Source organism: Apteryx mantelli, chromosome 6, assembly GCF_036417845.1.
Source record: "Apteryx mantelli isolate bAptMan1 chromosome 6, bAptMan1.hap1, whole genome shotgun sequence".
Lineage (NCBI taxonomy): Eukaryota > Metazoa > Chordata > Aves > Apterygiformes > Apterygidae > Apteryx > Apteryx mantelli.
This window is the reverse complement of record NC_089983.1, coordinates 20,174,314-20,199,392: the sequence shown is the minus strand read 5'-3', so window position 1 is coordinate 20,199,392 and position 25,079 is coordinate 20,174,314. Positions and strand designations below refer to the sequence as shown.

Here is a 25,079-nt window from a genome sequence, read left to right as displayed (position 1 = left end):
AAGCTAATTTGTCATAAGGACGTTTTTTAATCCTAATTCTGAAATTTCTAAAAGCCGCAGAAAAGTTTCAGCATTTGGAGCCTTATCTGGAAGAATGGACGGAACAAGCAATGATTTGTTTAAAATGCAAGTGCTTGTTTGCACCAGTGTATACCTGTTTTTTCTATTTTGTAATCTGAAAGACACATTGGGTAGATCTCAGAGAAGGGACAGTTTGGCTACATGACATAATGATACTTTGCTTCAGAATCCATCTTTTTTGGTACATTGCCAGAGAAACTGTATGTGTATCCTTTCTGCAGTATCTCTGACATAAAAATATAGCATCGTGACTAAACAGCATTATTGTGTGCTGCTTCCTCTTTCTTGCTGTGCATCTAAGTTTAGAGGAAAATGGCTGGGACTGGAGCAGTGGCAGAATTGTTCAAATGCCAGCTGTTTTGGCAGAACTGTTAAATCTAAAAATGTCATAATGGGTTGGCCCAAATGGGCCCTTATGTGCTCATGCAACATGCAGAACAGATTAAATTAGTTAGCTGGCTGTTTTAAGAAAGCTCCATTTGAGAGATGTCTGTGGGCTCCGTATTTTAAAAAATCCATGTTGTTTAACCATTTATTTTCATGTATTTCCACCTCTAGTCCTGACTCCTATGAAAAAGAAACTATTTCAAACTTTTCCAGTTCTCAGCACTTACCTAAATGAACAAAATTCAAACAAGCTAGACAATTTTGGCTTAGCAAGCCAGTGAGTTCATTATGAGAATCCATTGTTTCCATTACTGATCACAGGATGGAATGAGTGTGTTTGGTTTTCTTATAAACATCATCACAATACCAGACAGAGAGATCAAACCATTTGCTTCAAGGTAGACATTGTGCCATTCTTTTCTGCTCGGTAAATGGAAAGCAGCAATGTTTCAGAAGCTGGAATGGAATCCTAAGTCTACTACTGTATATGGAGGAATTATAACATTTCGATTGAAGCTGAATAATGTATTTCCTTTCTTCTTTGTCCATTGTTTAAGCAATATATGCCACATTGTTTTAGTACATAATAAAGAGATGTACTTCTTATAGAAGAAATGCAAAAACATATTTTGAATTAGTCATGCTGTAAAGCAAATGGCCAAAAACAGGTCAAAATAAGGAAACACAAACTTCATTCTGTTTAAGGTCCATGAAAAGCAATAGAAAGACTCTTCTTGGCTTCCATAGACTTTGGATCTGGTCAAATTGAGAGGCAAGGCTTCTGATCCTTCACTTCAGTGCTTTTAAAAATCTCTCTTTGATTAGCTTGAAAGACTTGATCTGATTCACTTTAAGTAATAGCAGAAATCTTGCTTGACTCATTGCGTTTGTGAACAAATTCTAGCAGATGGTAGTTTCTCGGTTTTGCTTCTCAAGCAATCATCAAACTGCTGCTGAAAGATAGTGAGTCATCTGTGTGTGGACTATTGCCCTCTCTGAGACAGAAGCAGACAAGTTCAAGACATTCTTTAATTTCTAACTATTTAGTCACAGCTCTGCAAATGGGATATGTGAATCTTTTATTAGTGTAAGAGCTGGAGATTTCACTGTGTATGAAGTGGAAAAGCCTGTGGTTTTTGAGGATACTACTAGTAGATTTTTCCTTTTGCCATATAAACGTGGTTAAGTCATGATCAGAGTACCTGAGCAGGTACAAAGCCAAAAGCAACTATAACACAGGTCGGATTTTCAGGTCAGTGTACTTGACAAAAAATTCCCATTGACCTCTCTGGAATCAGAATTCTGTCCTGTGTGACATCTGTCAGTCCTACCAAGACCATTTTGTTTTCCCCTGTAAATATTTGGACTCTTTTATATACTGCTTTCACAGGTCCTTTGAGACTAAGTGGTAATTTTCCTTTCAGCTACGCCTGACCGGTCTGCTTAGCAAATGGGAAATAATTGTGTTGCCCCCTTTTTTTTTTCCCCCTCATATTGGGCTTGCCCAGGGAAATGCACTCATAACAAGACATAGAAATTTTTTAAAATGTGAATGCTCAGGAAATAGCATATATGCTAAGTTATTCAAACTTTCAAACAGAAAGCTTTAATATTTTGTAAAATGAGTCAGAAATTTACACAGCTTCCAGTGAACCGTTGCAAAAGCTGTCATAGAAATGAAGTTCTATACAGCCACCATATTTAGTGCTTTGAGAAGTAGAATAAGAATTAGCATTGCCATAAGCCAATCCTCCTCAGTTTTAATATTTTTTTGAAATCTTAGACTAATATGTCTGTTTGGAAATCAGTAAGAAAAATTGGTTAAAGCAAATATGTGACTGTTTTACCACAAGTTTAGAAGTAGGCAAGTCAGCTTTTTTATAAGCTTATTATTCTTATTATTTGCCAGTGCTTTAGCACAAATCAGCTTTCCAAAGTATTTTGGAGCTAATATTTAATCTTTATGAGCAATGTACAATGCATTATGTCATAACATGCTGACACACAGATCTACATCTGAGCACAGAGGGGGTGTCTTGAACAGACTAAGTCATCCCAGATGTAAGTTTCCTCTGGAAAACTTATTTAATACTTTCATTCTGCCAAAGGCCGCAATGATTTTCACTGCAATTCTCCTAGCTTATTTCTTAACTCATTTAACAACGTCCAGAGAGTTAGAAACAAGTATGAATGTCGTTATATCCAGATGTCTATTTAGTCTTTCTTTTTCTTTCTGTTGAATGATGCCATCTATTGTGGAATAACGGAATGACAACCTTGTAAAAACAAGGAAAAATATTTTATTTCCTTATTACTGTAAAATTATAGCAGTCATTTTGTGAGGCATTTTAAATGTCTTTGATTTTCATTGCTATCATTGACTAAAAATAGGGAAAGGTGAATATTTTTTCAATATTAAAAAAAGATCACTGAGAAAAGGCTCTGTTTCAGAAAAGAGTGGTTATTTTGAAAAGAGAATCTTTTCTAACCATCAGTGGAAAAATATGTGAATAACAGTCCCTTTCTGTTCCCCATTGGAGGTGTCCTTTTAATTGCAAGGTAGCAGGATGACATTTCTGGAAAAAAAGGGGAAAAAATCAGTGAAAGTGAAATAAGAATTAAGAAAAATTTGAAATACAAAAATGGAAATTCTTGGATATTCCTTCATAAGAACCTTGCAGTCTTAAACACTTACAGTTAAAGAAATTTTGTGGTTTTGAAAGCAGAAAAGAGTTATGCTGAGAGATGAAAATCTGAACATTAAAAAATAAAGTCATCAAACAGGGAGACATCTTACGGGTACAGAAGTATATGTGTACACTCTGCACTTCTATATACGTGTATACAATTCATATAACTGTACATTACACACCTACACACAACAATATTAAGTGCTTTTATGTGTATATAATGATATTTCTAACAATTTTGTGTAAACTATGTTTTGCCTTAAACTAAGGAAAAATTATTTCTTTGCTTCCTCATTATGTTTGTAAATGAAAAGGATATTTTAATCTGTGGAGCTGGAAAGCATGTAAGTGGAGTGACTGCTGAGTACATTGCTCTAGAGTGAAGTTGGTCTATGTCCATCTGTGCTCTATAGAGTGTATCTGACTTTTACATGGGTAACAAGTTCTGAAAGTAATGCTTTCAAATTGCTCAGTGTAATGCTTTCTGAGTCTTCTTTTATACTGTGAACGACTCATGAACAGTGTTACTCATCTTTTGCAGCATTATAATTCAGTTCTTTTCATGGGTGATTAGAGAGGCTACAAAGAAAATTTCATTCATAATGCTGCAATTTTCATTTCTAAAATACATTTCAGCCTTCTTAGTGTATGATGAATAAAAACATTATCCATCATCTTTCTTCCATGAATATAAAATGTTTATCAGGAAACATTTGTCATTACTTTTGTCAAGGTTGGGCAGTTTGTTTTTTTGTAAGTGTCTGACATGAATTACTGCTTTATTAAAAGAGGAAAACATTTCTCACAGAAACAGTCAGCAATTAATTAAGCAGAAAATCAGTTTTTTGCCTGGGATCCACCAGAATGATTCTGCAGTGCGAGAGGTGGGTAACCAAGCAGCTCTATTTAGAAACTAAATCTGACTTGACAGACTGATCAAGAATGTCTAGATACTTATTAAATGTTAAACTTCTCTTTAGAACTAGTGGTTGTTAGGCTGTGTGCTTTAAAGCAGCATCTGATGCTGTGACCCTGAGTCATGGCAGGTGTTAGGAAGATGCTATCCTGGAAATAACAAACAGTTCCTCACCACCTCTCTTGGGTATAATCTGAAGATTCTGGTGATGTCCAAAAGGTGGAGAAGCAACAGGAATAGGAATAAGTGAATTTCTAAGTGATAAAAAGCATAGTTTTAATTACAGCTAAGAGGGAACTAGTTTTCTTATACCACTGGAATGCTTTAGATTTTAAGATTTTTATGTTGTTGAAGCTGAAATATTGGCCACTCCCCCAACATGAGGCACAGAAAAAAAAAAATCAGCTTGAAAATGTCTGGAAAGGTTACTTAAAGCTTTTTTGCATCTTGTTTTTGTTCTAATCAAGCTAGTGGTCAAGAACAACTCTTAACCACAAGTAGTGTCAGTCTTGACAAGTTAATATTTTCTAGTTTGCTGCTTTTATAATTGAAGTGAAGAATTAACATAAGCTGGTATAAGCAGAAAGTCCACAGGGGGGTGGAGATGGAGTAAAAAAAAAAATCTCTGTCTAATGCTGGGCCCGGTTCCAAGATCCCCATTCTGTTACTCCACTCAGATAGCCAGGAGATCTCAACTGTATTGCCCATTGCCCTTATGTATGAGCTCAGATAAAGTGCAAGGAGGAGGAGAGGAACTTCATGGATGACATAGGGGAAAAAAATCAGGTTAACAGGAAGGAAAAGCAATGGACTGTGACTTTAGGAAGGGATCAAAGTCTCCAAAAATAAGTTCCGTTGAGTATGTGGTAGAAAAGAAGGTGGATTGTTAAGGTGCAAAAGACAAGAGGATTAAGGGAAGGTGAAATGGGAAGTTATCTATTATGGAAAAGATGAATATGAGTAAAGAGAAAAGAGGGGCTGAAACAAAAGAAATATGAGAACAGAGGAAATGTGTAGAAACAGAACAAAGAGAGAGGAGTAAGACAGAGGAGAGACATATCAGTGGGATGTGAAGGCTGGTAAGTGCCAAAGGTCATGGGTATAGAAATGGATACTCACAAAAACAGAGGAAGCAAAGCAAAAAATGTAAAGAAAAAAAGATAGACTGATGTGCTGTAAGCTGTATTGGAAAAGGTAAGTAATGGGGATGAAAAATACCACATGTGAGAAAAGAAAAAGGGAACACGTTACTCATAAGAGTGGACTTCAGTAATAAATTTGGACTCAGTCTTGCACTACATGATTAGGACCATTACGACAGTTTGATGGTATTCAGAATTTTCCATCTGGAGCCAGTGGTAATTTTAATGGCAGAGCTTTGAATGATTCTTTTTTTTTTTTTAAAGATTAATTTAATCTTCATTACTTACTCAGTTATCAAAGCTATAAGGACCAAGTAGGTACATAAATAGCTATTTCTCCAGGATTTTGTTTTTTAAATCTAAATTATTTGTAATTATTCATGGAAAAATTCTTATTTCATCAATCAAGACATTCACTGATACTTACATTTGTAATCTAAGACTTCTTATAATTTCTACAAAGTTTACTGGGAACTTACCTAACTTTGAAAGTGTAAGTAGTGTTATTTTTATATTGCTTTCTTAAATGACTGAAGCTTTCTGAATCTTTTTGCTCAAAGAAAATATGACCCCAAAGTTTAAAGTTTGAAGCTGTTCTTCAGCATCCTCTTCAAATTCATTATCTACAACAAATTTGATCACTGGAATAGCTATTGGAAGGAATTCACAATGCCATGAATATCACAGATGAATGACATTTTTCTGAAAATACAGACATGTGTAGCATATGACCAGTCCAGATGACATATTTATTGCAAACCATTTGGGCGATTAATGTGAACATTCTTTTAGATCTATCCCATATGTCAGCTTTCAAAAAATATTTTGAAAACACTTAAATCTGTTTACTAATGCAAGATGCTAACAAGAAAAGTTCATGCTGGATAGACTGCTTATTCTGTAGCCATGTGTTAGTGTTAATGTTGGCATATGGGCGTCAATGACACATTTGAGTGTTTGGGCACGTTTGCTTATCATCTGCAGCAGAGAATTCAATTGCTAATTACACAGTATCTCTGCCCTACACTAAAATTGCTCTAGACAGAAGATTACCACAGATTTAAGTGGGCTTTGGATCAGCTCCAGGAGATTTCCATTGATGTCTACAGGAATCTCATACAGATTCAGAGCAGACTCTGCAATTGATGTAGCAGATCCTCCCAGTGTTTGAAGAGAAGTATTTAGCCTTTTACTTCACACAGACAAGCCATATTATGGTAGAAAACAAAATACACTGTCCAAGGGCTTTCATTTTAAGCATCTTCGTTTGGAAAATCCATTTGAACTATTACTGAATATTATTTTGTCTTTCTTTCCAGTCACCATAGAAACATGTACCCATCTTGGCCAGGTTTATGCTGACAGGGATGTTTGGAAACCAGAGCCATGCCAGATCTGTGTGTGTGACTCCGGATCTGTTCTCTGTGATGACATCATCTGCGACGATCAAGAGTTAGACTGTCCCAACCCAGAGATTCCCTTTGGAGAGTGTTGTCCAGTTTGTCCACAAACAACAACACAACCTACTAGAGTAAGTATCTCTTCGATACTTGTTACTTTAGAGTTGCATTCTTCTTGATCCCTGTTAACTTCAATTAATTTTCATTTAAATACTCTCAACTGTGTTTTTCACCTTCTGACTTCAGGTAAATATTTAGGATGGGCAAATTATGCCAAATGAAATAAAAATAATTTGAACTTTCACTGAATTTGAACTAGAATTTTATCAAGATTCAAAAATCTTTTTTGTTAAATTCATAAAACATCATTCCTGCCCCCCCCCATTCCCCTTATATCTCTGTACTTCTGTATTCTAGCAGAGAATTGGTACCAGATTCAATAAGATACCAGTTACTTCTTTGGTTTATGCAGCCTGAAGGCAGGAAGTCCCAGGACAAAAAGCTTTCAAAGAGTGCTTCAACCCAATTTTACTTAGAAAACAGGCACAGATCCATTTCAGATAAATAGTAAAAAAGGGCAGAAGACAATAATTAGCCATTACATATTTCATTTTAAGGAGAAGCACAGGAATAATGCAAGCAGCTTATTTGTTGAAGTCATGCTTAATCTATATCCATGAAACTGATTTAATGCACAGTGAAGGAAAGATGATTCAGACCCTACAGCTGTAATTTGTCATTGTCTTGTTTTTAGATGTCAACATTATCTAAAAGCAGTTGCAGCAACTTAACCTCGAAAATAAAGAATATTAGTGCATGCCAGGCTCCACCACCTAAACTCCTTCAGGGTTTGAGCTAGCTATACTGAGGTCTACTTTGTAGAAATACTCAGGTTACCTGAACATTTCATGCTGGTTTAAGATCCATGAGATTCTGTTGGGGTATATGGATTCCCTCAGAGATATTGAAGATTCTTAATTGGAATAGCCTCCTGAGATTGTCATTGCTTCCAAGTTTGGGCTGTATTAAAAAAAAATTCCAAAGAATGAGCTTTCTCGCAGTATTTCAATATCCCCATTTTCAGTAGGACTAAGAATTACAGAGCAATAATATAAACAGTGATCGGGGGGGGGGGGCGCACGTGTGCATGCATGAAAAAAGGAGACACTACATCTGTGTAAAAGAGAAGAGAGAGAGATGTGTACGTGGAAGAGAAAGGGAGCGGATGTGTGGCATCCAATATACTACAGCTATATAGCTAGTGTATCTGCTCAAATGTGAAATGTCAAATACAAATAACTGACCTAGTATCAGTTGCACCATGCTAGTGCAACTATAGTGCTTCCAGAACTACCTGAGTTAGTTCACTGAAGAGTTTGCACAGGCATGAATGACTGGTACATATAAGCATACTGGAGAGTTCAGCATGAGTTCCTATGTTGTTGACCGCAGCAGTTGCAAACTTTCCTTCCAGCAAAGGCTTTTTTTTAGCTCCTGGGATAGAAGGTTGTTATTTTTAGGACTGAAGTTCCCAAGATGAAACCCTATTTAATCAGTTCTCCAGTTCCTGATAGTAAAGGATGTGGAATACTTCCTCCAGCCTGTCTTTGTTATGTACAGGTTTGGTCAGCCCTGTGGAAGCTCATCTGCTGACTTTGGATGATGTATAGGAAAATTCTACCTTGAAAGATCCGAGATCTTTCAGCTGAATATATTTTGCTGCCATTAGTAGTTGAATTCATAAAAGGCTGTTCTGAACTATTAATTGAGAATCTAGATAGTACCTTATAATTGCATTATTCATTAAAAAGTAAATAAATTGGGGGAAGTAGGTCTGAAAAATGAAACTTAAATTCCATTATTTCACTTATTTAATATGTTTGTTAATTGACTGAGAAGGATACAAGAAACCTGTTCCTTACAGATTTTCACAGTGCATGCCTGTCCCCATTGTAGTCAATGGTGAAGCTCTACTGATTTTATTAGTGCCAGGTTTTCACCTACAGTGGGTATATAACATTAGGGATGCACTATGAAAATGCAGATGAAAGACTGACAAAAAATCCCACAAACCCTCCAGCTTTTTGAAATATTGAAGTGAGAATAAATGGAATTCATTTGTTAAAACTGTATTCCAGTGTTTAACTGTGTTTTCCTCTCACTTATGTATTTATCTTCAGTTTTGTTTTTTGTTTTTATTTTCTTTCTTAATTTAGTTACTTTTCCATTTTTTTCTAGACTCCTCCACCCGTTGTCCGAGGTCCCAAGGGAGATCCTGTAAGTGCAACTTCATTTTTTTTCCAAGAAAACTAACAAAATCCAGAGCCAATTCATACAGTGCTATATATTCCATTCAGCCTGCTGAAATATCCAGCTTTCACTGATATCTGCACTGTCTGCAGACTGTGCCATATAGTTATTTTGAAGTAACCTCTTTAGCTTCAATAGAACTGTGAAAAACAGAGAGAGAGAAGAATTCAGTCCAAACTGTATTACATTTGTTACCTTTTTTGTTACGTTCCTTCCCAGTAGGAAAAAAAAAATTGTATGGACTTCATTAGCAGTGTTAATTTCACATTCAGCAATTGACCTGTTTAATATTTATAGTGTGCTTCCTTCAATATCCACTGGAATAAGGCTCAAGCAGCTAGTAAGTGTTTCCTTGTGTGAATGTTGTCTACACTCTTTATCTTTCTTAAATTGTTGAGGTGTGACCTTAGTTATGTCTAATGGAGAAAGCTCTCTATCACAGTCTTGCATAATTTATTACAAAGGAAAGGATTTGTCCCCCATGCAGTTGCACTTAGAAGCAAGTGACAATGTCTGTATTTGTTTTATTTGTGTCTTTGCAGGGTTCTCCTGGTATTCCAGGCAGAAATGGTGCCCCTGGCCCTCCTGGACAGCCAGGGAGTCCTGGAGCTCCTGGTGCCCCAGGGATCTGCCAGTCATGTCCCAGTGTAAATGGAGGCGTAAGTAATCGTTATGTTCAGCTACTGTGTTGTTGCTCATAAGCATACAAAACAATATTGTGAAGCACAATATTCAGTGGACACCTCTCCTTTTTCAGGAAGCACAAAGATTAGGCTCCCTTGGGCTGATACTTGCAGTGCTACAAGGCAGTAGAGAACCTAGCCCTTGTACCTCCTCGCACACTTTGCTTTCAATGGCATGTCTCATTCGTGCCTTTGAAAAATACAGCTGAGAAATGTGTGGGGGGATGGTTTATAAGGTTTGGTTGGAGTGCAATTAAATCTCTGTCTCATCTTATTTCTTAAATCTTTTGGGGCCAGAGCAGGTAAGACTTTATATTACTCAGACTTAATCTGACCAGAAAAAATTTCTGCAGGAGGAAGTATGTCCATTCAAGCTTAATGGTTAGGGAACTCTTACATTTCTATATTTTATCCAATCCTGTTTAATAAAGAAACATTCTAGAAGACTGGACTGAAACTCAGGTCTTCTTCCTGTAGACAAATGCCATGTAAGTGCTATTTATCGTGCTACTTCTTGTGTTTTGTTTTTGGCCCACTGAATCTTGAATTCTCTTCTGAAAAGCCGTGCAGTATCAGCAAGAGAGCTCATGAGTTCTCACTGAAGGGGTGGCTGGGTTGTCATTTCGGGATGTCTACGATACAGGTTTGAATTCCTTCACACAGGTAAAGGATTTGAACCTGGGTCTCCTACTTCCTTGCCAATTTCTGTAATCAGTGGCTAAGTATGAGTAGCCCCTTTGTGCTATACGAAAGCAGTGACCATCACTACATTTTATAGAGAGCTCAATATGTTAGGCAGTTCTGGGTCTCAGGCTAAAACCCTGCAGAGGATATAAGCAGAAGAATACATATACTCTTTTTCCTGACAGTGCATAGGTATAAGTTAGGCACCAAGCTGTTCACCATCTTCTCCCTATCTCTCCAAAATACTCCCAGGGTTCTGGTTAAGAAAAAGAGCAGAAGTGTCAGCTACCTATGGAACATTTCATATAAAACCCTATGATATCTATGCAGCATAGACACCTCCATGATTAGTTGGCTAGTGAAGAGAAGATTTTAGTATTGCAGCTTCAGATTTAGATGCCTAAAATTCTGTGCAAGTTCCACTTCGAACATCTTCTAGGAATATGGCCCATGATTTTTAGGCACAACCAGCCTTGCTAGTTATGCTTAGCAAGGTAGTATAATTAAGGAAAACATGTTCTTCATCTTAATGTTTTCTACATGTGGCAGAGTTCTTACTTGTATTATAAATGGTTCATGCTATATCATGGAAATTTTTAACTAAAGATTCTGTGCAGTTAATTTAGTTAAGAGAGTTGAGTCAGAGCTAGTGGTTAGTTAAGAGATCACATTCAGTCTCACGAAATTGAGCAAGCCTGGCTTTACAAGATGTAATTGCTTTAGCACAAAAGTATTAAAAATTGTATGACGTAACAATTGTTATTTGTGAACATAGGCCACTATTCATAGTTTCCATATACTCTTCCCACTTCCAGGTAAGCCAAAAACTGAGGAAAGATGCCTTGTTTTTGTTTAGTTCTTGGTGATTGCTACTAAAGGACTGAGCTTCTGGGAGTTGTACCTTTGCTTGATTAACCAGTCTCAATGTACATCACAATAATATATCAAAAGAGCTATTATTTTGGATTGGAAGATGCAGATATAAGCGAGGATTATAGGTTGAATTAGTCACCTACTCCAGTGCTCTACTGAACTTACACTGTTGAATCCTGACAACTTGGCTGATATCAATAGCGCAGGATTCTTCTTGTGCCTAACCAGTGAAGGAGCTGGGTCCCAAATGGTCTGCGTTATCACACAGAACACTGTATACATTTAAGCTTTTCTGCTCAACCACATATGTGCCAAAGATATTTAAACTGCATTAATGCTATATTATTCAACTCCTTTCCCCAACATCTGCATAACAAAATCACTGTATGTCAATTGAAAGTCTAAATTAGGAGTTTCCTGAATAAATGACTGCAAAAATCTTTCTTTTTTTTTTAAGAAGTATTTTATGCAAAAGGAGATATCAGAAATGCTATCTGCTGTCACAAAGCCCCATAGGACATGTTTTCTCTTCATGCTTTGTACAGAATTTTTACTGATTTCAAAATGAATTGTCACAAGCAATGAGGCTTGGCTGCTGGGACTCAAAAGTCATGATTGTTTTTGATTTATCCAGAGTGATATAATGAATGGGAAAGGAGAAAGGGAAAGATAGAAAAGGACAGATGAGTATGTTCCTGGTTATGAGGTGAAAAGTTTTACTTGTAGCTCACGGAAGTACACACATACATGTAGGTGAGAGACTTTCTGGTACAAAATGCTCTGAAATGAGACATTCACTAGCCACAGGTGGAAGAAATGAAGAATTAATAAATTATTGCATTGCTTAGACCATTGGCCCAAAAGAAAAATCTTTCATCAACTTCTTTGAGAGACAACTAAATCTGATAGAAAAGAGGTTGATAAAGAAAATGGGGAAAAGCTTATAAAAGGAGTCAAACAAGAAAGAGAGGAGGAGAAATAATGGTAGTTTGTTGGCTCAGCTGAGGCCGAGCTGTCAGCATGAAAAGTGAATGCACACAGTGTAGGAAGCTAACATTGCCATGATCGCAAAAGAAAGATATTGGCTGGGTTTGTCTCGTGGATGATTTTGAACTATGGCAGCTATATGTTAAAAAAGTGCTACTCAGTGTATGTGAATGAGTTATTTCCATACATTTGCCTTACCAAAGTAAGAAAAGGCTTAGAAATAAAAAGCAAACACCTTTTCTTTCTTTCTTTTTTTTCTCTCTATTTCTGTTACAGAGTTTTTCTCCACAGTATGACTCCTATGATGTGAAGGCCGGTTCAGTTGGTGTTGGTTACCCTCAGCCCATTGTAAGACGATAGTCTTTTCTCTTTCCTTTCTTTTTTAAAAGAACAATTTTTCTGCTTGTAGATTATACCTTGGATGTCTATTTGTATCCTGATTTGAATTTAAAACATTAATTTTTAATTTAATTGATGCCTGCAAGTGGAATGTGATATGAGACAGCAATTTGCTTTGCAATAGCATTCTAGAAAGTAAGTATAGATGATGTCTTTTTCTGCTTTTTCTCTCTCCTTTTCTTTTCTCACCTTCTTCCTCCTAATCTCTCTCTTGTGCTTCCTCTTCATTTATATCTTTCTCCCTTGCATACCTCCTCACTTACTTGCTTTTATATTCTTCTGATAATTGCTTCCCTCTCCACATTTTTACCTCTTCCACTGTCTCTAATCTTCTTTTATTCATTCAGCTGCATTCTGTCTTTCCTCAGTATGATATGATGATTCCATACTTGTGTACACTTCCACAACTCAAATTTGCCTGATAACAAGTGAGTAAACCCTTTCTTTTCATCCTAGATGCAGCCAAAGCTTTTCAGTCTTTAAATTATTATTATACCCACAGATATTCAGACTGTGTACTAAGGATGCTGTATGTACCTGTTAGGCCTGCTACAAGCTTTTCATGGGCTTTTTAGTGAGACAAAACATGGATTGTCCGAAACAGTTATGCCTAAACTATGCTTCCTCTATAAAACAAATGTGAAAGTTGCACCTCATGATTTTTCTTTTAGGCACTAGAATTTATAGACATTCACCACCAATGACACGGAGTGCTCTTGCAGTAGTGATATTGTACTGATACATAAAAGCGTCTTTCTTGATTCAGGAAATTTGCTATGTAATAGATGTGTTGAATTACTATCATTTGAGATTGGCTGCTGCTTCATTAAGTATAATTGTGATTTCTAATCTCAAGCTGCATAACAAGGTTTGGGTATCACATGTTGTAATATATGAAGATAGTTCCAAGCAAACGTTATTTGTCAGGATTCCATGAGATCATCTTATGGAGTAAATAGTATTTAATCACGACAGCTGTTTTTGCTGAACTATAGTTCATTATTTTCTCACCTTTATTTTCATCCATTTATTTCTACTTCGTTCACTTGCTAATATGGTCATTCATGCATTGGTCTCCTTCAGCCATTCTTTTTCTTACTCATTTGTTCATTTATTCATTTTTCAGCTCCTCACAGTTTTTGCCCACAGCTTACCATATCATCTGCATTTTGCTACTGGCATCTTAATATCAGATATGCTGAACCAGGCAGATAGCAGTGATACCCTTCAGTTTGACAAACATGGTTGCTCCTCCATATTTTGGCATTTTTTCCTGAGATGCTTAGTGATTTCTTGTGTTTTATTCACTGTCCTTTGGTTAAAAAAAAATTAATTGGGCACCCTAAAAAGTTTTCAACAAGAACTGATTATATATTTTCATGTCATATGTTTTTTTACATTGCATCATGCAATACATGAATCCAAAGTAAGTAACAGAGCAGATGTGACTAAACTTGCTGGAACTAAAGAGCATTTATCATTAATATTATATAGATTCTTCCTGTTAATTTAAATAAATACCCCAAACTGAAATAATTTGGAAGAGTAATAAAAAAAAAAAAAGTCAGCTATAGCATCAAAAGTTTTCCATGTGTCATTACCATGCCTGGTATTTCATTAGTTGCACATCTCTCCATTACTGTATTTACAGTGGCTTTCCACTCCATGTACACTGGTTTTCAACTTCACATCTCAGTTTCTCTTCATTTACTCTTATTACCTTCACATATTGGCTTTTTCTCTTTCTACCAATGCACATATTCTAACTAAAGTATGCTCATTTATTTACAGTCTGGAGACACTGACAGCAAGCAAATACCATTCCTAACTATGAGTTTATCTCCTCAGTGTGCATCTTGAAAAAAATAATGTCATGTTTGTTTAGCCATACATTTAATCAATTGATTGCAACTGATGAGTTGATGATTCCGATCCATGTTGAGTCCAGATTTAGTTTGTACCAAATGAGTTCTAACAATGAACACTAACTGCTCTGCCACTTTCTGTACTTTCTGACTTAGAAATAGCAATTTTTACAGTGATTCTCTCTTTCTGACAAAAGAAAGTCTGTGAAATAGTATTAACATAGCATACATATAGTATTATACTATACTACATATATTGGTGTAGTATTGCTCTGCAATTAACCTTATATTATGAAAATTCACTCAATGTAACATCTGTAATATATGACATATTCTGACACCATATGACAATATCCACGAAACACATGATTCCTGATATTGGCTGTACTGCAGCACATACAGTGTTTTTCACATAGCTCATATCTTCAATTGTTTTGGCTGTATCAAGTCCATGAGGAGTTTAATTTAATAAAACCTTTTTTTAAAGGACCACAAGTAGCTGCAATAAACCATTGTGCTAATTTTCAAATGTTTTCTGTTTTGCAGTATCAAATACTTTTGAGGTTGTTGCTACTAGAGGTAGAAATACTAGCATTTTTCCAAAATTTAGAATTTCCTTAGTTATATTTTATTCCATTTTTACCAGCTAAAATATGGAACAGTTATATGATTTGAGTTTTTCCATATGTAAAATGAGGTTTCATCCTCTGAATCCTTTGGTTAGTCCAGACAGCATTTATTTTTTATGGCTTAATACTGTACAACTTCAGAAAACGAGTTCATTGGCGAAAACACATGCCTTGCTGACAAGTAACAAAAATATGGTCTTAATTCAGTATACCTGTAAGTCCTAAGAAGTCTAGGGTCGTAAACTGCTTACAGCATATGTTGCCAAGACACATCTTTCTCTTAAAGGAGAACATATTATGGCTACAGGAAGCCAAAAGACTCACTTCTCCAACAGAATTCTTCTAATGGTTTCTACATGTATATGTAATGTAACTCCTAAATGCAGGTGAGAAATTTTTAATTAGTTTTAGAAACCAACATCTGGCATCAGTATACTAGCATGCAGGTTTACTAGCATGCTTTAACTACACCATTGAGGGTGGAGGGTTAGGATAATACAGCTCAGTTCCATGGTAAGGAAACAGAACCTCATTTACTCTGCTTAACAAATTAAGAGTTCCAGATATCTGTTCTGTCAGTTTAGCTAGCTGTAAAGCTAAGCTGTAAGTAACTTTTCAGAGGTCTAGAGAAGTGAAACAGTGACCAAAAAGAAAATTTGCAGCTTTGAAAAAGTCTCCTTTTGGAGTTGGATAGCTAAAGCTGCATGCTACTGCAAAAAGAAACCCAGTGGTCTATTTTCTGAAGGTACTGTAAATACTAGGCAATGTATGTAGCAATATACATGCGCTCTTTGGTCTTTTTACTGCACCAAGTATGTGTCACTGCAGATTTTTCTCTGTACTAATAAGCATTTACATTGAAAATTGTATTTCACAGTTACTGGTGACTATTGCAGTAACATTAAGCTTCATATATTCACTACGCTGATATAGTGACTATTTTTTTAATCCACAATATAGAGTGGCTTTCCAGGACCTCCTGGCCCCAGTGGCCCCCCTGGCCCACCTGGTCATGCAGGTCCACCTGTAAGTAAAATTAATTCTTTTCATAAGTATCTCATTCCTTTGTATGAGCTTCTCCTTTTCTTTCTCATAAATGTTAGGAACATTTTCAACCAAAAAAATCTAGGTACCGTGAACAAGGATTGTATGATTAAATGTCATGTTCTGTTCTTGGGCTGTACTATCTATGTATCACCAAGAATCAATGACTTAGGACCATATGCTGTACTTGTTTAAGTACGTGTGCTCCCCCTGAGCTCACTTACATTCCATGGGTTGTCAGCTGAGGTTGAATTTTGCCCTTAGAGATTCTTAAAATATACTGCTGTTTATGATCTTCTGTTAAAATTTCTAAATGTTTATTCATACAAAAATGGTAAAGGAAGGTTGGTAAAGGAAACTGGAAATCCCAGTACACATTCTATGAGCCCACAAAGGGTTTGAGTTTTTTAATGTACATGCCCTTTTAGAGAAGCAGTTTTAATTCTTTTTTTCATAGAGGCATATCTTGCTTGATTCTGACAATTTCACCTTCCTTTGGTCATTTGGTGACAGTTCTGAATAATTTTTTCTTTATGATTATGAAATCATTATGAAATGTGGTAGCACCATGGAATGATGCATGGAATTGGTTATATATTAGCTGTTTCTTTCTGTATAATAGGGTGCTAATGGATACCAAGGTTCCCCTGGAGAACCAGGACAACCTGGCCCTTCTGTACGTATACGCTACATATCATTATATGTGTCAAAGGCCTGATCTTTCAGGCATGAATTTGACAGTTCATCCTGTCTGTTTTCTACTGTGTGTGTCAGATGTTCTAATATTTTGTAACACCTAATACATTTTTAATTTGTAGAAAGTTCAAGAAACTTAAAATTTATTATTTTTCTAAAGGGACCTCCAGGCCCTCCTGGACTGATAGGCCCATCTGGTCCACCAGGAAAAGATGTAAGTTCACTACTGTTCATCCAGTGATAATGAATGGGAAGAGTGAAAGTTGATTAAATGATAAAATAGCAGAGCGAATTGGTACTGCTCCACTTAAGAGTTTTTAATGTCTCCTGATTTCTAGATTTGGCAAAATGACTGTAAGAAGCTGGATTTAGCTTAAACTAGGTGTAAATGTCCATTCAATTTTAGCAGGCAATTTAATTAAAACAATTTTAGAAAAGAAAACCTAAGCATTAAATATGCTCTTTTGATCTGATACAAAATGAATTAGTGGTTATAAAGGTAAGCAGATAGTAGTGGTGGCTGTCTGCTCCCTTCAAGTATTGCTCTGAAACTTTGTTTATGAAAACCATCTTTTGAGTCACAGCTGGGAGTCCTGAAGAGGGATAGTACAAGGAGAGGCAATCAGCTAAACTCTCGGTCTATTTTGGGTGTTTCGCCATGAAAAATCAGTTTTCTGTGATGCTGTTATCTTTTCCTAAAGATTGACTTGATATATATTAGATCTTATCAAAATCTTATTAAAAACAGAGTTAATAAATTGTGACAAATGTTTTTCAAAAGTAGTTTCATGTAGTGAAATCGTCTTTACCTTGATATAATTTTCCCCATTGTCTGGTTGTGGAGGTTTCATCTGCTTATTCCAACTCATCTTGATCCAACAGGACTAGTTCTTTGCTGGTGACTGTCAGAAAATTTACTTTTTTTTTTCCCACAGGGAGAACCAGGAAGACCAGGTAGAAATGGAGATCGAGGAATTCCTGGAATACCGGTATGAAAAAGCCCCCAGTAACAATGATCTTCTGATGAAAAGTTTTGTTTTCCAAGTTTAAATTAGTCAAGTGAACATGACATGTAATGTACATTGGTTTGTGCCCTTCATTCAGTGTTTATGTTATTTATGCATCTTTCTGTATTTGTATATTTAGGGTCACAAAGGACACCCTGGTGTGCCTGGAATGCCTGGAACGAAGGGTCAAAGAGTAAGTATTGATAAGAGTGTAACTGAATCTGTCACTCCACTTGAATCGTGGTGCTGCACTCTTGTGCTTTCTTTTGTTATCAGTCCCCAGCTAAAGAAATTGAATCATAAAAGTAAAGGTCAATTTCTGGACTATGTAGTCTGACCTCCCATAACATAAACTGTTGAATTTTATCTAGTTAGCTGAATTGTAGAGCCCTATACCAAACTCTGAATTAAAGCATACCTTCCAGAAAAACATCCAGTCTTAACTAACAGGCAGAGAGAGATGGAGGATTCAGCATTTTCTTTGGAAAAGTGTTCCACTAGCTAGTAGCACTCGTTTTTAGAAGTATGTCCCTTTAACAAGAATTTGTCTGATTTCAAGTAATGATGATTAAAAATATAAATATGATATTGTTATAATTTTAAGTGATAATACAGCATTTAATAAAATATAGTTGTTATTGCTAAACATTAATTTAATGATAAATAAAAAAGAACAGTAATGACAGACCTTCAGTGGAAATTTATGCTGCTTCACTAAATCAACAGAAAGAAACCAATGCATGTCAGCCAACTATCTAATCCATGGTAACAGCATTTTTTTTAATATAAATTTTATAAAGTGTAAGACAATATACAGTCTAAACATAATTATTTTAAAAACAATTGTAATAACAGAGGAATTAAGCATTATAGTGTATAAACATTACTGATAACTGTGCAAACTTGATTTAAGCTAACTGTTCTTTTATAAACACCTGATTTATACTAAGTATGTCTCTTTCCAAATTATTTCTTCTTAATTTTATGATACTACAGCTTTGAATATAAAGGAAAAGAAAGTAAATGTATGTAAAAGTTAACCAAAGCCAGGTACTCTAAAATCACTATTTCTACTTCTACTATTTATCCTTCAAAAATAAAGATTAAACATAGCTATAAAGTTATTTAAGATTCTAGAAATGCTTTTTTTTCTAATGCCTGCTCTGAGCACTCAGCTTACACATTATACTAATGAAACAATGAGAATTTGTATTAAGCATATGTAACAAACTTTTTTATAATTGGAGATAGTCAACAGTACTTCAAACTTCCTCTCTGCATAAATTTTAGATCAGGGCTAGAAAACTGAAGCTGAAATTCCTGATACTGAGTTCTCAGCAGTGTAAACAGGAGCTCACAATTTAACCAAAGCACACAATCATCTTCTGTTACACTATTTTATTCCTGTAACACTTTGTTAAGCAATCTTGATTTCCTCCTGCAATTCCAAAAGAACCCACAAAATATCTTCCTACAGTTTAAAAGTATTTATAATCCTTCAGATTTAAGATAAGAAGAAATGATGCACTTTAATATTTGGTCATGGGGAATCAAGTTTTGTAGACTGTGAGATAAATAGTATTCATAGATATGTTTTTTGTTTCCCACAGGGTTTTGATGGAAAAGATGGTGCAAAAGGTGACAGTGGTGCTCCTGGTCCGAAGGTAAAATAACTGCTAATAGTATAATCTTTGTAGGAGATAGAATTAGACCCTCAATTGTTTGTTATATAGCTTTGTGTATTAGGATATTATAAAATCTCTTAAGCATTGAAGAAATTAATTGCACATCTCATATAAAGAATTGGTAGCTCCAAAGGAATCAAACTGTGAGAACCATATCTTATCCTCATTTTCTAATTGTAACAAATACAAGATTCTACAATGAAAGGACATGCCCTGATCATTTGACTTTATTGCATAATAGAAAAAGATCAAATCTTCCCGATTTTTTTCAATTTAAATATTTTGTTCCAGCACTTCTTCAAACTTCTCAGACCTTGCTGACCTCAGTACACACTGAGTACACTCAGCAGCAGACATAAAGTGGCAAAGAATTGGGTTAATTTGTTTCTACAGCTCATCCCCATGAATAAAGCAAAAAATGTTCTCAGCAAAGTTCATTCTGTCATTGTTCGGTGTTTTCTCTACATAACAGGGTGAAACTGGTCTTCCTGGCGCAAATGGATCACCAGGCCAACCGGTAAATATATGTATTCTCTAGTATTTAAATGGAAGTGCCAATGGTACTTTCCTGTTAACAGACTGACTCATCTTTCTTTTAATTACCCCACCACAGGCAATGAACAATATTGACCTGTGCAAATAAGAACAATGTCTCTTTACTAAACCATATGTATTTAGGCAGCCATACCACAGATTAGTTTTCTTGTGTTTCGTAGGGACCAAGAGGTCCAGCTGGTGAAAGAGGAAGACCTGGGAATCCTGGTGGCCCTGTAAGTAACTACAACTGTTGTTGTAATCAAAATATTTTGTTTCAATTTGCTGAGAATTCTCTGCCTCATAGAATTTATGTCCTAAAACAGTTGTAATCCAATGCAAAGGATTAGAAAACTATATATCGTCTGTAAAATCACATGTGAAAACTTATCAGCCCCAATTAAAGATGGCAGTAAGTAGCACATGACACACCCATTTTAATTTCACAACTTGTTCATCGTTTTATTCTCTATTTTCTTTTTACATGAATGTATTACACTTTGAAGGAAAGTTCAAGGTTTCAGCAAAGGCTTAGGTTCAGCTGAGAGGAATAGGGAGAAGGAATGGGAGCAAAGTGCAGCAGGAGAAGGCAAAGGTAGTAAAAATACAACCTCTAAATTAATTAGAAGGAAAAGGGTTAAATTATGTGTTGACAAAGATTTGGAGTTATATTCTATGCTCTGAAGGAAGTCATATTTCATAGCTTCCAGCACAATCAACAAAGCACAGCTAACTTAAAATAACCAGCAACTTGTTTATACAAGCGTTATGTACCCTGAGTAGCAGACCTCTTGATCTAACGTATTTGCAAGATAGGCAACAGGATTTAAATCAGAACACTGTCAGGTTCTTGCAATGAAATTTTAGTCTTTCGTGTGAATTGTAAGCAACTTATTCTGAAATATACAGCATCTATTTGGATCTTATATATTAAACCTCAGCAACCGATTACACAGGTGTTGTTTTGTAGCCATTATTTACTTAAGAAATCTGATATGAATATGTTTTTTATGTCATGCTGTCTCATCATTACAGTGCAAGTCATGTAAGGTGATGGACATTCCTTCAGTAATATTTAGTTGATTTTTATTTTAGAATTTCACAGTTCAGGAATCCTTGGGCCTTAGTAAACTAAGTGGGAATGTACAGATTCAAAAACACGATTTGTGAATCAGGGGCATTAAAGTGTCCAAGGGGAGTGCTCTGTATCAGCATCTTGTGTTCTTTCCATAGGGTGCCCATGGCAAAGATGGATCTCCAGGAGCAGCTGGCCCACCTGTAAGAAGACTTACTGTTGTTTGACTATTTATTTCTGGCTGGTGTTCTGTAGAGCGAGCAAACCTGAGACTTGACATGCTTTGGTTTAGGAATAAACATTTTATTGAATTATATTTCATAACTGTGTTGGTTAAGACACTTGAATCATACACTGAAAATAAGACAGTTTTAATGCTGTAAATCAGAAAACGTGTGAATGCAAAACTAAATCATTCTCAGAGAACTTACTGATGAAGAGAATGGCTATTCTCTACACAGATCAGGTTTTGAATGGGCTTATCAGGCACCTGAGATGGGCAAAAGTTTTTATTTTCCAGGTGCCCAGAAACATAACTGTGTCCATGTGTCTGTGTAACAGCTATATTGGCTTCTTTTCCTTCTGCGCCTTTTTTTATAATTAAAATCAACTTTTGACCATTTTTCATAACTTTATCTCTTTAATGATTTTTTTCATGTTTTTAAATTTTAAAACACAGAAATTTAACTGAACACATAAAAGTCAGGGTAACTAACTTGCAGGTGTGATATTTTAAGACTAGCCAAACTTCATCTTCTATAGCATGATTTATATTTGCTATTTTGCCAGGTGCTTCCTTATTCAGAGAAAAATCTCATAATCAGACTTTTTTTAACTTAAGATTAATTCCATATGGCTTTTACCTCTTGTATTAATAGTATTTCCTTCACTTTTTAAGGGTCCCCCAGGTCCCCCTGGAACTGCAGGATTTCCAGGCTCTCCAGGTTTTAAGGTATCCAGCTAAGATGTGTACTAACATAGGATTTGCTCCTTTCTCTAGTTAGCCAGTTTATGTTACTATGCATCTTAATTAGATGGATTCTTCTCCTCTGGCTGCTATTGCAGTGTTTGCAAGGCTAGAACTGATGTATCTTCCTATGTAGCATGAGACAAAGACTATCTTCATCACCCTCATGAGTACCCACCCCAAAACACAGTTAAGTGGTAGACCCCGTGCTTTATGTCACATTACGGGAGGGGCTCAACTGAACTGTCAGCAATTAGAGGAAACATGAAGCATGTACTCTCTGGCATGCCTTAGTATCATGTACCTCAGTGTTATGCAAGCCGTGCTTATCTGATCCTTGCATTCAGGTGATGGTAGTAACAGCCCTTTTCCTAAATCATCCAAAGATGCCCCAGGAGAGGAAGAAGCAATGAAGCTAACGCTGTTTGCACTGGAGACAAGATTAAAATGCATTCATTCTCCCCTTACACTGTTTTTTCCATAGGGTGAAGCTGGTCCTCCTGGTCCTGCAGGTGCTAGTGGTACTCCTGGAGAGAGAGGGGAACCTGGTCCTCAAGGTCATGCTGGGCCGCCTGGGCCTCAGGTGCGTAAACACCACTTGAGAACTTGGAAACTCCTTGCCAGCTACTCTTCACAAAGCCCTATGAATCCTTTGGTTTAAGGGCACTAGGTTAGCAGCATCAATTATTTATTCCTTTATTTTTCAGGGTCCTCCTGGAAGAGCTGGAAGCCCTGGCAACAAGGGTGAAATGGTGGGTACCTTTTATGTCACTGTCTTTTGCTACATGTTGGTGAGGGTTACCATTCTGACCAAGTAGAATCCAACAATGCCATGCTCTGTTCATCTTGGCATCTTTTGGTTCTCTGCAGGGACCTTCTGGTATTCCTGGTGCTCCTGGTTTGCCAGGAGGCCGTGGTCTTCCCGGTCCTCCAGGTACAAGTGGAAATCCTGGAGCAAAAGGCTCTCCGGTGAGTCACTAATACTCATTACATGGTTGTACAAACAGATATGTTGGAAGAAGTTCTGATACCATTAAAAAACACCATTCAATCTGCCTATTCATTTGAGATGGTCTAATATATTATTTTATAATAATGATATGCAATTGTTTTTATAAATGTATAACATACTTATCTTTCACACATTATTTTGTATCTTGATTATATATAACGGTAATACATAAGTATGATAAGATTTGCTTTCCTCTGTTACCTACTAAATCAGAAAGAAAAAAACAAAACAATAACTTGTCTAAAATGGCTGCCCTGAACAGAATCTGTGATTTCAAAATCCCAGTTTCACCTGTTTAAATTTGTAAATTCCCATGGGCCTGAGTCTATAGCCCCTACACCCAGTGAGTTGTACATACTGCTATACTGCCATTTACCCCAGTATGCTCTCTCCTGACAGCTTTACACCACATGAATTTCTTTCTCAGAGAAACACTCAGTGACTTCAAGCAAAAGTCACATTGATTTCTGAAACTGCTCAAAAACATACCTGCAGTTTTACTTGGTCAATATAGTCGCGTTTAAGATCTCATCCTTTCTTTTCTAGGCTGGCTTTTTAAAGAGCCCCATACGTTCCACATCCAGGTTCAACTAAAGTCTGCTAATTCTGTTGCAGAGAGTAAAATAATAAAAATGAGTCAATACTTTGAAAGATATTGTATCTATTTCTTAGTATATGAGCACTTTCTAATAACCCTAGAATAATATCCTGATGCAATCCATCATTTTAGTGTGATTTTCTTTTGTTTAGGGAGAACCTGGTAAGAATGGTGCAAAAGGAGATCCAGGCCCAAAAGGAGAGCGAGTAAGTGATTTTAGAATGTATTCGGAGACCTTCCCAGGAAGTCTGAATCCTCAGTCATTCCCCCATACAAAACCAGGAGTTTACTTTTGAGGACTTCTAACTTCACTTGTGGTTTTTTGGTTGTCGTTGTTGCCAGGGTGAAAATGGCACCCCAGGTGCTGCTGGACCTCCTGGTGAAGAAGGCAAAAGAGGTGCAAATGGTGAACCAGGCCAGAATGGCGTACCTGGTACACCTGGAGAAAGGGTAAGCCACTATAGAGGATGCTGCACACTAGATACATTTTCAGTTAATAGGGAGATATCAAAATCTGGTATTCAAAGTACTTTAAGGAAAATTTGGCTCTATATATGTTCTGGACAAATTTCAGATGTGAAACTGCTTTACTAATCTTGGGAAAATTCCAGATTAGTTCCTAATCTGAATTGCACAGCTTGGTTCTGTCTCAGTCCAAAATAATTTCATTTTTCGATAGTGCGGAAGTAGTGATCTTAAATAACTGGTTGTCCTATCTAAAGCTTTGAGCTGAAAAGGAACCGTGTAATGTGAGATCTACAAGGGAGATCAAAAAAAATTTTTTTCAATTTATATACAGCTTTCAGAAGGACTTTCTTTTGGTTAATTAATACAAAGAGCTAAAAATTATTTATCACAAAATTTCAGCTCTGGAAAATGAAATTAGAGCAAATTCTTGTACTTTCAGGATTTGCCTTTATGTGAACATATCTTTATCGTCAATACATTTTAAATATCAATAATGACAATTTTGTCAATAGGTCTTATATGTCAATAGTGTCTTTATTGCCAACTGTTTTTAGCTGGTAGATTCAATAACTTTACAAAGCGTGTTTTCACAAAGGAATTTTTTAATTGATTTATTGAACAAGATAAATAGCAACAACCTCATACAAATTTTAATTTTCTGTTCCCATCTAAACCAAATGAAGTTGAACTGACTTATTTATAACTCCTAGTTTAATAATTGGTTGCAGCATTTGTAGAAGCTATTAGGAAAGCAGAGATGCACAGTGAACAGATAAATCAAGTTAAATATATAAATTGGGCTGCAAATTAAATTTTATTGCTAAATTTCTTGTTAACAATGAAGATAGTAAATATAGTTATTAAAATAATACAACACAGCTATTTTCTGTATTGAATGAGAAGAAAATAATTCTTCAAGACAGATTTTTTTGTTTTGTTTTTGGTAT

General features: G+C 36.0%; 1 protein-coding gene across 1 annotated transcript in view; it reads left to right on the top strand.

Moving 5' to 3' along the window:
- Positions 1–25,079, top strand: part of COL3A1 (collagen type III alpha 1 chain) — a 54,848-nt gene that overhangs the window by 11,419 nt on the left and 18,350 nt on the right. The window contains exons 2-20 of the mRNA XM_013960568.2: positions 6,536–6,747; positions 8,855–8,893; positions 9,469–9,585; positions 12,430–12,501; positions 16,007–16,072; positions 16,713–16,766; positions 16,947–17,000; positions 17,722–17,775; positions 17,933–17,986; positions 19,404–19,457; positions 19,951–19,995; positions 20,195–20,248; positions 21,246–21,290; positions 21,986–22,039; positions 22,539–22,637; positions 22,762–22,806; positions 22,925–23,023; positions 23,817–23,870; positions 24,007–24,114. Coding sequence (XP_013816022.1) covers positions 6,536–6,747; positions 8,855–8,893; positions 9,469–9,585; positions 12,430–12,501; positions 16,007–16,072; positions 16,713–16,766; positions 16,947–17,000; positions 17,722–17,775; positions 17,933–17,986; positions 19,404–19,457; positions 19,951–19,995; positions 20,195–20,248; positions 21,246–21,290; positions 21,986–22,039; positions 22,539–22,637; positions 22,762–22,806; positions 22,925–23,023; positions 23,817–23,870; positions 24,007–24,114 — 1,379 coding nt within the window. The remainder of the gene's footprint in view (positions 1–6,535; positions 6,748–8,854; positions 8,894–9,468; positions 9,586–12,429; positions 12,502–16,006; positions 16,073–16,712; positions 16,767–16,946; positions 17,001–17,721; positions 17,776–17,932; positions 17,987–19,403; positions 19,458–19,950; positions 19,996–20,194; positions 20,249–21,245; positions 21,291–21,985; positions 22,040–22,538; positions 22,638–22,761; positions 22,807–22,924; positions 23,024–23,816; positions 23,871–24,006; positions 24,115–25,079) is intronic.